General features: G+C 22.4%; 4 protein-coding genes across 4 annotated transcripts; 3 read left to right on the plus strand and 1 right to left on the minus strand.

Annotated features, from left to right (window-relative positions):
* The first annotated feature begins 800 nt into the window (after positions 1–800).
* Positions 801–2,205, plus strand: LOC128951519 (E3 ubiquitin-protein ligase cblA-like). Its single transcript, XM_054296767.1, has 5 exons — positions 801–828; positions 921–995; positions 1,110–1,337; positions 1,395–1,628; positions 1,700–2,205. Exons 1-5 carry the CDS (start codon positions 801–803, stop codon positions 2,203–2,205), a joined length of 1,071 nt encoding a protein of 356 aa, XP_054152742.1.
* Positions 2,206–3,667: 1,462 nt separating this feature from the next.
* On the plus strand, positions 3,668–5,431 carry LOC128951520 (glucan endo-1,3-beta-glucosidase-like). Its single transcript, XM_054296768.1, has 4 exons — positions 3,668–3,755; positions 3,898–4,153; positions 4,509–5,332; positions 5,421–5,431. Exons 1-4 carry the CDS (start codon positions 3,680–3,682, stop codon positions 5,429–5,431), a joined length of 1,167 nt encoding a protein of 388 aa, XP_054152743.1. The 5' UTR covers positions 3,668–3,679.
* Positions 5,432–7,519: 2,088 nt separating this feature from the next.
* On the plus strand, positions 7,520–11,578 carry LOC128951913 (transmembrane 7 superfamily member 3-like). Its single transcript, XM_054297214.1, has 9 exons — positions 7,520–7,566; positions 7,952–8,257; positions 8,518–8,628; positions 8,733–8,887; positions 8,973–9,147; positions 9,234–9,317; positions 9,418–9,752; positions 10,552–10,711; positions 10,794–11,578. Exons 2-9 carry the CDS (start codon positions 7,975–7,977, stop codon positions 11,516–11,518), a joined length of 2,028 nt encoding a protein of 675 aa, XP_054153189.1. The 5' UTR covers positions 7,520–7,566; positions 7,952–7,974; the 3' UTR covers positions 11,519–11,578.
* Positions 11,579–12,509: 931 nt separating this feature from the next.
* LOC128951521 (ovochymase-like) lies at positions 12,510–16,915 on the minus strand. Its single transcript, XM_054296769.1, has 6 exons — positions 16,564–16,915; positions 15,950–16,487; positions 13,299–13,508; positions 13,089–13,104; positions 12,587–13,014; positions 12,510–12,514 (listed from the first exon to the last, which is right to left on the minus strand). Exons 1-6 carry the CDS (start codon positions 16,912–16,914, stop codon positions 12,510–12,512), a joined length of 1,548 nt encoding a protein of 515 aa, XP_054152744.1. The 5' UTR covers position 16,915.
* Between the last annotated feature and the right edge of the window lie 2,012 nt (positions 16,916–18,927).

Consider the following 18,927-nt stretch of genomic DNA (forward strand, 5'->3'; position numbering starts at 1 on the left):
GCTCGAGGAGTCACCCCATGTGTAGCATAGAGTAAAGACTTGCTTACATATAATACTAGGGTCCGAGTTAGGACTAGTATAACACCTAATGTAATAATTGTGTATAATATTAATAAAACAGTTTCAAGTAAATATCTATTTGTGTCGCTTTTATTACTATTTGTGTTCACCGACTCCCACACTCATCGGTCCGGCAAATCCGTCCTTACAATATTATTGAAAATAATTTCCAATTTAATTGATAAACAAGTGCTTATTTATAATTAATTATATAATAGAATTAATGACAATAATATTTTTAAATAATTGAAAATAATTAAATTATACAAAAAAAATTATTTAGATAAATTAAAAAATAATAACAGTAATTTAAAATAAGTTTACAATTTATTATGTTATATATATAAATAATTATTTTACTAATTTAGAGATAAAAATTACATTTACATTACTTTATATTAAACTGTATGATAACTTAATATCATTAATTTTTGACTTATCAAAAATTTTATTATTTTATTGCATTTAAGTTTTACTTTTATATAAAACTAAGATTAAATTATCATAACAATGAAAGCCAATTTTTTATCTTAATTAATTTAAGTATAAATATAATTAGTGCGTATTTATAGTATAAATAAATAATAAAACATTGAAACAATAGTTTTTATTTTTTTTTAAATATGCTTAAAAATATTATTTTTATATATTTATTTATTTATTTAGTTAATAAATATTATTAATATATATGATAATATATTTATAATTATTGTAATAAATTACATTATATAATACTAAAAATGTCGCAAAATAGGAAAAAAGTACAAGGTAAAATTACTAAATTATTGTTGTTTTTAATTATAAAAATTAAATTTGTAATAATAATTATAATAATACTGTATTGTTTTTTTAATTAATAGATTTAACTAGATTATTTGAAAACATAGCTACTACTAACAATAGTAATCAAGATAATAGGACATCAACAATAGCAGGTAATAATCAAATTATATATATATATAAAATATTACATTAATATATTATTTACATATTGTAATCTACAATTAATTATTAAATAAATTATTAAATTATTATTATAAAATTTATAGGTCTAAAAGCACCTGGACAAAGTGATCAAAATTCAATAAGCACACATGCACCAATACCTAGATTTGATCATGATGAAAATAATTATCAACATGATAGTTTTTATGATGAAGATCTTGAGCTAGCATTAGCCCTAACTATGAGTTTAAATGATGATGGTGATAATAATAATAATAATAATACCAATAATAATGATGATAGACAATCATCTAATCAGCAAAATGAACATGGTAAAATTTATTTATAATATACAACAAAATAATTAAATCTAATCTAATAATTTCTAGCTATTACATCATCAACAACAACAACAATGGCAAATATAACAACTAATAATAATAATGATGACGAAATAGAAACTAATCAAGCTCATAATGAATTAAATACTAGCAATAATGTAGAAGTAGCTAGATCAATCAATTTGGAAATTAATAGTGATGATGATGATGATGATGATGATTATGATGATGATTATGATGAGGAACTGGAGCTAGCACTGGTACTTAGTATGAGCGTCAATGGTAATTTTTTATTATTAAATTATATATTTTTAATAAATTATTTTACTAACTTTTAACAATTAATCACCTAGATCAAACACTCAGTCCATCAAATCTACCACCACCACCGCAACCATCTGCACCTCCATCATCTCCACTACCACCACCATTACCTATATCTCTACCTCCCAGTGCTAGTATTACTAGTATAGCTAATTATAATTATATTTATGATACTAGTGCTGGTAGTACTAGTAGTAGTGGTGGTGGTAATACACAGTTAAATGAGGTTTCATGTTTGAACATTGAAATACAGGGACTATGCAATCAGCTATCGGAGCTACGTGATCAATATGACCATGATAAATTAGAGTGGAACAGTAGGCTAGACGATGCCAATAGACGTGCCAACAACAATAACAGTGCCCATAATAATACCGACACAAGTGTTACCTGCAAAATATGTTTGACAAATCCAATAGATTGGGCACTGTTACCCTGTGGTCATACGTTTTGCGGTGAATGTACCAATCAGTTGGCTACCTGTCCACTGTGTCGGCAAACAATTGAAGGCAAAACTAGAATTTATTTATTATAAACAATGTTTTAGCTATTATTTAACTATTAACTGATTATTATTATTATTATTTGACTATATTTTTATTAAAATATTTAATAATAATAATAATTTATTTTTTAATTAACAACTTATTTATTTTGCTAAAATTTAATATTTATGTGAACATATAGTGAACAAAATAATTATAATACTAATTATATTTATGATACTAGTGTTAGATACTAGAATATCGTTATTTTTTTATAGTAATTTATTTCTAATAAAAACTCACTAAATATTTTTAGTTTATTAATATTAGTATATTATAAATAAATATTATTGCAATGATACAGTTTTTATAAAATTTATTTCTTATGTTATACTGTATATATATATTATATATTGTATATTATTTAATATACGCAATAAGAAATTACTAAATTACAAATTGAAAAATTACTAAAATATTATTTTATTAAAATATTGTATTACATATTTGTGTTAATTTATCGATTATATACGGTATATATATATATATAATTATTTCTTAACTATATTTTTTATTAAGATTGATAATGATAATAATTATGATTATTTATTAACAATTTTTTCATATGTTATTATAACTAATTAATATTAAATTCTACTTTAGAAATAAAAATAAATTATATTAAACAAAATCAAAAATTTTATCTAAAAAAATTACATACTAAATGCATCCTATTTTTAAACTAATTATTTTAAATTAATATATTAATGCTTTATATAAGTTTATATTACAGTTTTTTCTAAAAAAAACATTATCTTTTTTAAAATTATTAAATAACATTATACCTGATTTTTAAAATAAAAAAATGCTTTTGTATTTTTTAAAAAAATACATTACAAAGTTATAAGCATATACATACTGTAAAATATTATTAATATAATACTAATTAAATATTAATTATTTAAGATATTCAACTGAGTTATAATAGACAGTGTGATTTTTCAGTATATCATATTTTAATTACAATAATTAGATAAAAAAATTTCATTTTAATTAAATATCTTTAATTTACTTGTTTTTTATAATAATAATACAATTCTATATACAGTATATTATATATATATAATATATATATAAAAGGTGTTTATACATATAATTAATATATAGTATACCAGAATCTGATTTTTGATTATTATTATTATACAAATTATAAATTAAATTAACATTTTATTTGAACAAAATTATTTGTTTTTTTAGGTACTATTTATGTTTATTTAGACTTAATTCGCATTAATATAATAATGTATGCTATCTTTCAAGATCATCACAATAATAAAAAAAAATTATAACAAACATATTTTTTTGCACTTAATAATTATATTTTTAATGATAAATATTAATTTAACATAGAAATAATAATAATAATAATGAAAAATAAATTAATTATATATTTAATTAATATATTAATTATTATTTTTTTTTATAATAAATAAAATTAAAAGCAATGATTGGGTTGAAGTATGGATGGATGACTTTAATTCAGATAAACTGGATCTAAATAATTGGGAATTTCAAGTGGGAAGGGGTCCTAATAATGATGGTTAGTATTATCATATACTATATATATAATATTTTAATTTTTTTAACATTATTTTTTATTTTTATAAATAAAACTGATTTATATATTAATTTTGATTTAAATTATTATAATTCTATATATATATATATATATATATATATAGGTTGGGGTAATAATGAGCTACAATACTATACTGATGGTGCAAATATTGAACTAAACAATGGTTTGATGTCAATCAATGTCAAAATTGATGAATTGAATGGCAGTTATTATTATTATACATCAACGCGTTTGCTATCAAAAAATTCATGGACTTATGGACGGTTTGAATGTCGGGCTAAAATGCCAAACGGCAAAAATCTATGGCCCGGTATCTGGATGATAGTAACCGAAAATAACCGATATACTAATGGAACATGGTACTATTTTCTATAATTTTCTATAATTTTTAAAATAAAAAATAATTATTATCTATGTAATAATATCTAGTTTATTTTGTAGATGAAAAAATAATTTTTATCCCTACACTTTATATTTATATTAATTAAATTAATTATATTAATTAAATTAATTAAATTAATTAAATTAATTAAATTAATTAAATTAATTAAATTAATTAAATTAATTAAATTAATTAAATTAATTAAATTAATTGCTATTGTATTGATAGTCTAATTATTTAATTATATACAGAATAAGATTATACATATAAATATATTTATTATAAATTACTAATATTAATATTTGATATAAATATTATAATATTATTGTAAGCGATGAAATAGATATAGCAATGGTTAAAGGGGAACGACCTAATCAATTGCTAGCCAACATTCACTACTATGGCGGCAGCGGCGGCGGCAGTCAATGGCCGTCTAAACAATTAGTTCAGACCACCCGAAGCAATGATGATTGGTTCAACTTTACCACTGATTTTTCGGCCAACTTTCACATATTCGGTATCGAATGGATTGGGTCGACCATTAAATGGATGGTCGATGGCCAACAATTTTTCGTAGAAAATATAGCTACTACTGCTGATGCACCCGAAAATGATGGTCAACCGCCAACAGTTGACCACAAGTTTCAATTGATATTAGATGTAGCAGTGGGTAGTGGTGATGGTGGTAGTAGTAGACATTTTTCTGCTAACCCATTAGATGATGGGCCAGTGGTTACTACACTGGACGAGTCTAGACATTGGACTCAACCCAATATGCTGGTCGACTGGTGTCGGGTATCGCAACTGAATCAGCCAACTGATGATTATGATGATCCACCTATAATACTTAGAGACGATACGGCAGCACCTGATGCAACAACACTGGCACCCGTTCCTGCAACAACAGCAGCAGCAGCAGCAGCAGGTGCACCCGATCCGGCAGCACCCGATGCCGATACAACCGACGCACCCGATGCCGAGACAACACATGCACCCGATCCTGCAGCGCCAACATCTCCAGTGACTCCGACCAAAAAACCGGGTCCATCCAAAAAACCCGGAACATCCAAAAAACCGGGCCCTACCAAAAAACCGGGACCATCTAAAAAACCGGGACCTAAGAAACCGGGTCATACTAAAAAATCTACACCTAAACGTAATAACATTAATAAACCTAAATATAATGTTAGAGTATAATATTTTTGTTGTTTTTTTAAATTAATCAATATCAATTGACCCAGTAGATTATAATTAGTTTAATGATATATATATAATCAGTTTTACCATACTTACAGTATATACTGTATATATATATAATCCACATTAATTAATAAATTAGGTAAAAGCTATAGTAAAGAAAAAAATTATTTTTTTATATATATATAAAAAACATATTTAAATTTTACAACTATTTATAGTATTAAACTTTTTTTTTGTAATTTAATTTATCAACAAAAAAAATTATACGATATATAATATATACAAATATTGCAAAAACAATTTTTTTTATATATATAAATATATAATTAAATTATAACACCAATTATTGTATATTTTTACATATTAGATTAATTTATAAAATATATATAAGTTAATAATTAGATAATACAACAATGAAATTTATATATATTTAACACATTTAATTAATATCATGTTTTTGAATTTATATTTTTTAGGAAAAAAATTATTACATGTTTAAGTAATTTTAAATAAATATAATTACATTTACCAGTATATTTTTTAATTTTTAAATATAAAAATTATAACACTTACTAACACATAAAATTTGTTATACATTAAACATGAATTACATAACACACACACAGTAACACACATTTTTATATACATTATATGTATTATATAATTATATATAAATTTAAATTTAGCTGCTCATCGATGATTGGTTAGTCAATGAATGGGACATTTAAATGAATGAGTGAGTGAGTGAGTGAGTGAGTGAGTGAGTGTGTGTGTGTGAGAGAGAGAGAGAGAGAGAGATAGGGAGAGAGATATGGAGAGAGAGGGAGAGAGAGGGAGATAGGGAGAGAGGGAGAGAGAGAGAGGAGAGAGAGAGGGAGAGAGAGGGAGAGAGAGTGGGAGAGAGAGGGAGAGAGAGGGAGAGAGAGGGAGAGAGAGAGAGAGGAGAGAGAGGGAGAGAGAGAGAGAGAGAGAGAGAGATAGAGAGTATAGTACTTATATACTTATGTGAGATGACTCACCCACCAGAGTCTACAACGGCTTTCCCTTTATATTCAAACATATGTCTCTACAGTCTATTGTCGATATAAAAAAATAAACATAATTTAATAGTACTGTATATATTTATATAGCTAATTTTTTTATAATGTTAATTTTTACAAAAAAATATATTATTAATTAGTTAATTAAGTTAATCATTTAAATAAAAAATTATAAAAATTTTCTATTATTTTAAAAAATAGTAATACTGTATTTGTACATGTATATTTTTGTTAAGTAGTTTTAAGTTATCAACTGTTGCTATACGTTTGATAAGCGCCCCCCCTCTACTATCTACTGTGTATGTGCATATGTGTATGTATGTGTGTGTATATGTATGTGTATGTATGTATGTGTGTGTATGTGTGTGTATGTGTGTGTATGTGTGTGTGTGTGTGTGTATGTGTGTGTTTATGTGTTAAAGGACTGGTAGTTTGTTATGGGGATAGGGATGTACTTTTATAATATTGTATTTTAAAATAACTAATAATAATTTTTAATTTATCAAACATTATTAATGTTTAGTGTGTTGTTTGTGTTGTTGTTGCTAGTTGCTATTTTATGATTTCAATGTAAACAATTTAATTACAATAATATATTTACCCAAAAAAATATTAAAACATTATTTGAATAATAATACTAATAATATAATTGATTGATTGATACGTAAACTGTAATATAAGTTGAATAAATAGTTTCAATATTTGTATAGTTTATTAAACTAAACATTTAGTAACAATTATTTTAAGAAAAGTTTATTAACAAACATTATTATTATTATTTTATTTTAATTTTGTCTAAAATTTATTTTTAAATATATATATTATTAATATTTTACTGTTCAATGATTAAAACAACAATTATTTAATAATGTAATAATAATAATAATGTTTATTAACTTAATTGTCAAATAGTTATTGTGATAGTTATTATATGTACTAATATAATGTAATTTTAAAAAAACTGTAAACATATGAATAACAACATTATTAATATATAATAATTAAAAAATCTATAGTTTTAATAGAAATATATAATATAAAACAAAAATCAATTTAATTTTTAGTAAAAATAAAAAAATGAATTATTATTTTAAAATAATTATTTGTGCCATACTTAATATTACTAGTCTATTCATCAATAATGTAACTGGTAAGTTTATTTATTAATTTTATATTTTTAACATTTTAACATTTTACTATTAATCTAAAATTTAAAACATTTTAAATTTTCCTATTTTTAATTAAGTATAAACAATTTTTGATAACTAAAAATTAATATATATTTAATATCTTATATAAAAAATCAATTATATATATATATATATTTATTGATTACAATATTAAATATTTATTATATTAAATAATAGTTTATAAAGTTATAGTTAGATTAAATTACTAACTAAACTATTAAAAATATATATATGATATTTAGTGGAAATAAAACAAGTAATATGATATAAATTTTTATTTATATAAACTATTTAATTATCTCATATTATTTTTTAAAAAATAAAAAATTACTAATCAATCAATAGGTCTATTAACCCAATCAATTGTAATGCAAGTGTCGGCCAACTCGACAAAAGTATGGCCAGTCTATAGTCCATTGGATAATCCGGTATCCAAATGGGTTGGGTTTGTCACTGTTGGCCTACACTCACAGCAACACAATCTAACGCTGTCCAAGACCAACGATCATCTCAGCCGCAAGCGATTGGTCAGCGGCCGTGATATCGGTTTGGTTTTGTTTACCGATACCGATACGGGACACGTGTTTATACGTAACGATAACAGTGTCGATGTTAATGCACTGTTGATTATCAATGAACATCAAACTAGTGGTTAGTTTTTTTTAAAATAAAAAATCCTAACAATAATGATATTAGTTTTTAAAGTTTTAATTTAAAAAAATTAAATAACATGTTTATTTATATTAACTAAAAAATTATTTTATTTATATTTATAAAAAAATACTGACATTTTTACCCTAAATAGCTATATAATCAATCTATACAAACATAGTTAAACAAATAATTTTTATCTAAGTTTAAAGTTATATTACAAAAAATAGTAAAATATTTTTTTTTCTGTGTGTGAATAGATCCCATTCCCGGTGCTTGCAATCAGGAATTTCCGTTATCGGTATCACCGTTTCAACGTCTATACGAAACTTCAATAATGAATCGTTTGGATTTTCAATTAGCTAATTTAGGTAATTAAATATATAATTAATTAATTATTACCCTATTATAAAATAATAATTTTAATAATATATTTAAACTATATAAAATGTTTTTTTTTTTAATTTGTTAAAAGGTTTCAATGATGACCAGTGCGAGAAAAATCACCGAAACTTACGATACGATCTCTACGTTTATTATTTGCCGCAAAACGACTTTACCGAACGGGAATATTTTCGGTCACTGTCGGTGATGAGCAATGTTACGGAGATTGTCAATGTGGCCACACTAGTAATTATATATTTTTTAATAATAATAATAATTATTATTATTATTTAGTTTTTTTTGTTGATAAATATATCCAATTTATCTGTAGATACCTAACGTCACACAATTGCGACACTATTTCTATGCCTATACGGGACGGCCGGTAGTCTATAATATCATAGTATCGGCAACTACTGGTGCTGGTTATAGACACCTGTCGGCGTACGTACCGATTGTGGCCTACGATTGCGGTATTAATAGCTGGAATGATTGCGGTAAACAAGGTATGTCTATTAATAATATTACATTTATTAAATAATTTATTAAAATTAAAATTTTAATTTTTTTTAAATTTAAATCATTCAATCAGATGTTACAATACTTATAATGACAATAGTTATGGGTTTACTCGGGTTTGTCGTATGCCTGAGAGGTCACCTATGGTTTCAATTACGTAAGTCTATCATAGGTTATACAGTATATACTTGTATATATGTTGTATGAATTTATTAATAATTAATTATTTATTTATTTATATTTTTTTTAAATAATAGAAATGATATTTTACGGACTCATTAGCGGCTCATTTGTTTCAATAATATTGCTATTGAAATATACCGATGAAAGTGAAACATCAGTCGAATTGTATACCTGTGCCGCCGGTCTGGTTATGTCTGTCCTATGGCTGTCCATTTGGAAACTGTTTCATTTGCCAATGTTATCCCTACTGCTGACTGGTCTTAATTTGGGTGTCCTATTGATGGCTACCCTATTGTATACACCGGTTGGCAATTATTCAGTGTTTAACAACGATATTAACTATTGGCTGATTATGAGTTGTGCGGCACTAATGATAACCATTGTGTTTCCGGCGCTCAACGCTATTGGGGTAATGTATAGTTAAAATTTTAATTATTTATTTCATATATTAATACAGTATTATTATTATTACAATAATTAGTAAAATTAGATAAATATTTTGAATATATATATATATATATAGTTTGTTATGAGATATAAATTTAATTTAGAGGAGAATTTATTTTTTAATTTGAATTTTACTAATATAAATGCAATATACTATTATTGCCAATTGTTAATGTAATAATTATTTTGTTTACTAAATTTTAATATTGAAAAAAACAAATTTTATTTTTATAAGGAAACTGTAGATTAATTTATAAATATAGTAATATACTTATCTGATAATGATTTTTATTTTATAATTAGTTGTGCTTTATTTGATTATTATTTTTTTTTATTTTACTAATTAAATTAAAAAACTTTTACTAAGAATTATTGATTTTAATAATGATTTTTATTTATAATAATTTAAATAATTAATGTTTAATATTAACAAAACATTTATTGTGTTTATATATCTCAAAATATATTAATTAATATAATTTTACTTATTTTTCAAATAAATAAAAGTTTTGTTTATAATAAATACAGTATATGATAAAAATTTACTATTAATGATAAAAATTTAAATATCTAACTGTAGATACTGTTGAATAAATACAGTATAACATATTTATTTATTTTTTAAAGCTTATCTTGTTAATAGATTAAATTGTAAATAATATTTAATTAAATAAACTAATAATTTTTACTAATAAGATTTTTATTGTAATTAAATTAATATTATAATATTTTTTTATTGAATTTATTTTAATTATTAACAGTTAAGCGTAATCTCAACGGCAATTGTCGGCTCCTATGTATCGATAGTAGTGGTCGATCGGCTAATTGGCGGTTCACTGTCCTATATCATTGTCAATGTCATCAAACGGGCACTGGTATCGCACGAACCAGCCATCAATGTCGTACCGTTTCAGACCAAAGGTATATCCAAAACAAACAATAAAATTATATTTAGTTATTATTATTAACAAAAAAAAACTTTAAATTTTTTTTTGTCAAACAGATATAATACTGGCGTCTATTTGGGTATTGTTATCATTGACGGGTATAGTCCTACAAATGCACAGCTCATCCATGAGAAGTCCATTCCCGGCACCGCGCGATAGCCGACAACAACAACAACAGCGTCGACGATCACCACACACGCGTCGACACAGGTATTATCGCCGAAGATCTCAATATGATGACGACTTTGATAGCGGCGATGACCACAGCGGTGGTGGCGATAACAGACAGCCGACGGCAGCTGAAGGAGACGATAGTAGTTATCTGTATCAACACAACAACAACAGTCGCAATCAAACACACCGATCCTCATCGGGTCGCCGGAGCCGCCGCTGGCAACCCGTACCCAATCCTAGACGGTCGACATCAGCCAATCCGACGGCACCGCCCTATACTACCGGAGTTCAGAGGCCGGCAATTGACGAACGAAGTTCTTTACTACAGAACCAATACTATGATCGTCATCAGGATGTCGGCAATTATGGCCTAACCAGTGGTTTAGGTACTGGAGCTGCTGCTGATGCTGCTGATCCTGTTATTACTACCGGTGCCTACAGTGTCGAGACATTAGGTGCTAATAATTATAATACTACTAATACTAATCGTAATAATAATAGTCATACTGTTGTTGGTGTTGTTCCCAATGTTAGTGATAGTCCGCCACCCGATTATAATCATCTGTTTATTACAAATACAAATAATAGAGAGTATCAAAACATCTAATCAAATATTATGATAATTATTATTTTGTTTTCTCAAAAACTATGTTTATTTAATATTAAAGCAATTAATATATATTATTGAATATTTATACTAAAAAAAAATTATTGTAATAATTATTTTTATAATATAATAGTCAATTATTTTTCTTTTTGTAACTTTTACTAAATAATTGATTTATATTATTGTATCATATTTTCTGAAATATAAAGATTAATAAAATTTAGTTTTCAAATTATTTTTAGAGAGTATCAAAACATCTAATTAAATATTAATTATTTTTTTTATTATAAAAATTATGTTTTTTAAATATTAAAACAATTAATATATTTTATTGAATATTTATACTAAAAAATTATTGTAATAATTATTTTTATAATATAATAGTCAATTATTTTTCTTTAGTATAACTTTTACTAAATAATTGATTTATATTATCGTAATATTATTGTAAAATATATTTTCTTAAATACAAAGATTAAATTAAATTTAGTTTTCAAATTATTTTTGTTTTTTTAGTATTATAAGTGTTTAGTTACTATAAATAAAATAATATAATTAAAATCTTCAACATAAATATCTGAATTTTATATGTCCTTACGTCCGGTAAATAATAATATGGATTATAAATATAAGACAAAATACAATAAAATAAATAAAGTATAAAATGGGACTAAACTGAAAAAACCCCTAAAGATATTTTTAAAAAATTGTTAAATAAATTAAGTTATTTTTATTTAGTCAAAATTAATCAATAAAATATTAATATAAATAATATAATAATAGATAATATAAAATTAATTGATACTAATGCTATTTTTTAATTATTTACAATAAATTTAGTAAACTAGTTTGTTTAGTTAAAAAATAAAATTGATAATGATAATTAGTATTTAGTTTGAAAAATTTAATTACTAAGTATTATATTTATATTTACTTTAAAAAAAATTAGTATAATTTACAAAAAATAACCGATAATGTTATGCAAATAATTTTATTCTTTTATTTTCAAAATAATTCAAAGATTTCAATAATAATTTTATATAATTTTTTTTGCAACATTTAACATACTATTTACTATTTTGTCAGTAATGATTGTATCATTAATCCACGGCAAATATGCTGAAACCTTAGTATAGATGCCAGGAGTATTATCAATATTGCATCCAAGTCCAGTGAAAGAAGCGACACCCACGACAACCCATTTATTACTAATATATACTTTACAATTAAGTGGTCCGCCACTGTCACCTTCACAGATACGTTTATTTGAATTATGGGCACATAATTCAGTATTTTCATTGATAAAACGTTGTTTACCATCAAGTTTTAGTGCATTGTCACATTTGCGGGGATCGAGAATTGATAAATCTGCTACTTGTAAAATATCCGAATTCGTTTCGTTATCATGTTTTTTACCCCAACCGGTAGCCACACATGAGTTAAAATTAATTGGATAGATTGATTTTGGCAAATTAATTTTTTTCCAAAAAAGAATGCTTATTGAAGTCAATAGGTTCGTTAAGTTTTATTAAAGCTATATCATTATTATGTGCACCGTTTTCATTATAACCTGGATGAACAATAGCCTGGGTTGTTTAAGAAATATATTAAAACAAATAGAAACAATTGTTAATCAATTATAAATATTAAATAATAATAATAATATTATTTACATTTAAAGCATATCTATAAACTGTATTAGTATTTTGGTTATCGGAAATTTGGTGTTTTCCTAATGAAACCATAACTCTATAGGTTAAGGCATTATTTTTATACACACAGTGAGCAGCAGTCAAAATCCATTGTTTATCAATTATACTACCACCACAAAGCGTAATATTCTCAATATTATGAAAATAACTCCCAAAAACGGCCATCCACGGATAGGTTTTAATATCGGCATCTCGTCCGCCAATCATTCGGGTAATATCAGCATTAGTATCGGACTCATCATCGTATGTATAGACAGACAACAAATTCAGATTGAATGCTATAAATAATATAAATAAATTTAGTTTTAAGTCAATAATCATTGATAATAATTTTATTAATAAAATATACAAAGATATAGTTAACTATATAATTATAATTATCTAAGTATATTCTGAATTTTTAATATAAAAAATTTAGTTTTATATCAATCATCATTTTGTTTAATAATAATAAAATTTATAGTATAGTATAACTTTATTATATATACTATACTAAATCTATTTATACTTTTACATTATTTTAGAGAAAGTATTGAAATAATTTTAGTTTTATATTTAAATTCATTAATCATAGAGAAATTAATAGCATAGTTGTTTTTATTTAAAAATATTTTTAAATTAATTGTTTTAAACATTTGTTTTGTTATTTTTAATAAATAATGAGTTATAAAATATGCATTTTTAAGACTGTACTGTACTTTACTTATACATGTATTTAAAAATAATTTTTTTTATACAAATTCAAGTATTTTTATAAATTTATTGAATAATTATTTTTATTATTATATAAATTATAATATTTGCTTTTATTTTATTTGGAAAAAATTATCTATAAAACAATATACATTTAAATTAACTTAAAAATAATAAAATTATTATTTTGGCAAATATGTTTTTAAAATTAATTAGTTTGTACTATATTGACAATTTATTTTTAAATTTAAATTTAAAAGATAAATTTTATCTAATGATGTAAATTAATAATTAATAAATATGTCAAAACTATATCCTTGATTGCATAATAACAATAATTACATTTTCTGTCAATTTATTCACTTTTTGAATTAATTACTTTAAAACATTTGTTTTTTCAAATTATATATTCAATGAAATTTTAAATATTATATTTTTTTTTTTTTAATAATTTGATTATATCTTGAATTTTTATTTTATAATAGTAGTAAATAATAGTTGTATAGATAAAATGTACAATTGATTAATAAAATTAAAGACTAAAATTATTAAAACGTAAAACTGAATTAATTTTGAAAAAATTAAGTTTATTTTTTAATATTACAATACTATCTATATTTTATGACTATTAATAAATTAATCAAACTAAATGTGTCACTAAAATTATTTTAAAAATATTAAGTAATAAATATGTCGTAAACTACATACTATTACATGAAAATAAATTAATTAATTGTCAAAGTTTTAAAATTTAAATGTGGGAATTTTAGTAATTTTCAATTTTTATAAAAATCTGTTTATATGTTATAATTAAGTAATTTTCTAAATTTTAATTTTTTTTGTAAAACAAACTATTAATTAATATTTTAAATACTTTATTATAATATTAGTAATAATATTATTTTTTTAGTTTTTAAAATCATTTAATATTCAATGAATATATTTATATATAATTTTATTAAAAATAAATTTAATTACTATATATAGTATTTTTAACATTTTTGGCAAATATTTTAGTGCTAATAAAAATTCATACATAATTATATATATATTTAATTATATTTAAACTTAAATAAATTAAAAGATATTTAATAATAAATTTTAAAAACAATATATAATAATTTATAATAAAAATATCTAATAATAATCATAAACTATAAATATATCGATATATTTAAAATACTAATTAGTTATTCAATAAAATTATATACATTTCCCACAGTTTTTCTAAATAAGTAATAAGTATTATATATCTATAGGATGACAATAGACAGCCGACGGCAGGTGATGGAGAGGACAGTAGTTATTTATACCAAACACAACAGTCACCACCAGACACACCGTTCCTCGTAATCTGATTCGGCTGTCCGTACCCGCCGCTGGCAACCCTTACCCAATCCGACGGCACCGGCCTTTACTACCGGAGTTCAGAGGCCGGCAATTGACGAACGAAGTTCGTTACTACAGAACCAATACTATGATCGTCATCAGGATGTCGGCAATTATGACCTAACCAGTGGTTTAGGTACTGGAGCTGCTGTTGATGCTGTTATTACTACCGGTGCCTACAGTGTGTAGACATTAGGTACCAATAATTATAATAATACTAATCGTAATAATAATAGTCAATATAATAATCAATTATTTTTCTTTTATGAAACTTTTCTAAATAATTGATTTATATTATCGTAATATTATTGTATAATATATTTTCTTAAATACAAAAGTTAAATAAAAATTTAGTTTTTAAATGATTTTTGTTTTTGTAGTAATATATGTGTTTAGTTACTATAAATATAATAATAATATATTTAAGAGCTTTAATATCTGAATTCTATTTGTCTTTACGTCCGGTAAAAATTGTCATAGTATTTTGATTCTACAATTTTAATTAGCATCATTATATTTTATTTACTTTTAAGAAATTAAATAATAATAAAAAAAACCCGAAAATGTTATGCAAATAATTTTATTCTATTATTTTCAAATAATTCAAAGATTTCAAAGATATTTTATCCTATAAATTTTTTTGCATCATTTAACATACTATTTAATAGTTTGTCAGTTTTGATTGACTTATCAATCCAATCCAAATATGCTTCAACATTAGTATAGATACCAGGAGTTCTATCAATTTGGCATCCAAGTCCAGTGAAAGAAGCGACACCAACGATCACCCATTTATTTAAATTATATAATTTACAACTAAGTGGTCCACCACTGTCACCCATACAGACACGTTTATATGGATTAAAGGCACATAATTCAGTATTTTTATCGATAATACGTGATTTATTATTTAATATTAGTCTATTGTCACATAGATGGGAATCAATAATTGATAAATCTGCTTCTTGTAAAATATCCGAACTAATTTCGTTATTTTTTGTCATACCCCAACCAGTGGCCACACAAGTGCTACCATTAATTGTATAGAAAGGTTTTATCAAATCAATTTTTTGCAGAAAGGAGTGCTTATCGTCGAAATCAAGAGTTTCGTTAAGTTTTATTAAAGCTATATCATTATGTGAACCGTTTTCAACATAACCAGGATAAACAATAACCTGGTTGTTTAAGAAATATTTTAAAAAATTAATTTAAAAAATATCAATTATAAAAATAAAAAATATTAATAATTACATCTGAAGCAGCTAAATAAACTGTTTTATCATGTTGGTTATCGGACATTTTGTGTTTTCCTAATCCAACACTAACTTGCTTGTATAAAACATTTTTATTATACACACAATGAGCAGCAGTCAAAACCCATTGTTTATCGATAATACTACCACCACAACCATTTATATAATTAGAAAAAGTAGTATTAAGTTGGGCCATCCAGGGATAGGCTTTAGGATTGGCATCTCGTCCACCAATCATTCGGGTAATATCAGCATTAGTATCGGACTCATCATCGTATGTATAGACAGACAACAAATTCAGATTGAATGCTATAAATAATATAAATAGATTTAGTTTTAAATCAATCATCATTTTGTTTTAATATTATTAATAAAATATACAAAGATATAGTTAATTATATATTATACTTATCTAAGTATATTCTGAATTTTTAATATAACAATTTTCATCTATTTATACTTTTTTATTATTTTAGAAAAAGTATTGAAATACATTTATTTTATATTCAAAATCATTAATCAATAAAAATTAATAGCATAGTTGTTTTTATTTAAAAATATTTTTTAGAATTAATTGTTTTAAACATTTGTTTAATTATTTTAATAAATAATGAGTTATAAAATATGTATTTTTAAGACTGTACTGTACTTTACTTATACATGTATTTAAAAATAAAAAATTTTATATGAAATCATTTATTTTTATAAATTTATTGAATAATTATATAACATATATTTATGAATAATTATTTTTATTATTATATAAATTATAATATTTGCTTTAATTTTATTTGGAAAAAATTATCTATAATATACTATAATTATCTAACAAAATATACATTTAAATTAACTAAAAATTATAAAATTATTATTATGTCAAATATGTTTTTTTAAATTAATTAGTTTGTACAATTTTGAAAATTTTTTAAATTTAAATTTAACAAATAAATTTTATCTGATGTAAATGTTGATGTAAATTTATAATTAATAAATATGTCAAAATTACATCCTTGATTGCATAATAATAATAATAATATTTTTTGTCAATTTAATATCTTTTTGAATTTATTACTTTAAAACATTTGTTTTTTTAAATTATATATTCAATGAAATTTTAAATATTATAAAATTTATTACAATTTGATTACATCTATAATTTTTATTTTAAATAATAGTTATAAAGATAAAATGTACAATTGATTAATAAACTTTAAAGACTAAAATTATTATAACCTAAAATTGAATTAAGTTTTTTAAAAATAAGTTTATTTTTTTAATATTATAATATTATCTATATTTTAAAACTATTAATAAATTAATAAAAATTAAATGTGTCATTAAAATTATTTTGAAAATATTAAGTAATAAATATGCCGAAAACTAAATACTATTACATGAAAATAAGTAAATTAATTGTCAAAGTTTTAAAATTTAAATGTGGCAATTTTAGTAATTTTCAATTTTTATAAAAATCTGTTTATATGTTATAATTAATTAATTCTCTAAATTTTCAATTTTTTATTAAAAATAAATTTACTTACTATTATATATAGTATTTTTTATATTTTTGGCAAATATTTTAGTGCTAATAAAATTTCATACATAATTATATATATATTTAATTATATTTAACTTAAATAAATTAAAAGATATTTAATAATAGATTTTTAAAGCAATATATAATAATTTATAATAAAAATCTCTAATAATAATCATAAACTATAAATATATCCATATATTTAAATACTAATTAGTAATTCAAAAAAAATTATATACATTTTTAAGAATGTACTGTATTTTACTTATACATGTATTTTTAAAAAAATATATACGAAATTATTTATTTTTATAAATTTATTAATTATTTTTATAAATTTATTAAATAATTATATAACATTTATTTATAAATAATTATTTTTATTATTATATAAATTATATTATTTGTATTTAAATTTATTTTAAATAAAATTTATCTATAAAATATTTATTTAAATTAACTTAAAAATTATAAAATTATTATTATGCCAAATATGTTTTTTTAAATTAATTAGTTTGTACTATATTGACATTTAAAAAAATTTAATTTAAAAAAATAAATATCTAATGATGAAAATTAATAATTAATAAATATGTCAAAACTATATCCTTGATTGCATAATAATAATAATAATAATATTTTCTGTCTAAAACTACATACTATTACATGAAAATAAATAAATTATTTGTCAATGTTTTAAAATTTAAATGTGGAAATTTTAGTTATTTTTAATTTTTATAAAAATCTGTTTATATGTTATAATTTATTAATTCTTTATATTTTAATTTTTTTTGTCAAACAAACTATTAAATTTTATTTTAAATA

The sequence above is a fragment of the Oppia nitens genome, unplaced genomic scaffold (assembly GCF_028296485.1).
Source record: "Oppia nitens isolate AA-2021 unplaced genomic scaffold, nextdenovo-longstitch-racon4-pilon3 scaffold1_pilon_pilon_pilon, whole genome shotgun sequence".
Lineage (NCBI taxonomy): Eukaryota > Metazoa > Arthropoda > Arachnida > Sarcoptiformes > Oppiidae > Oppia > Oppia nitens.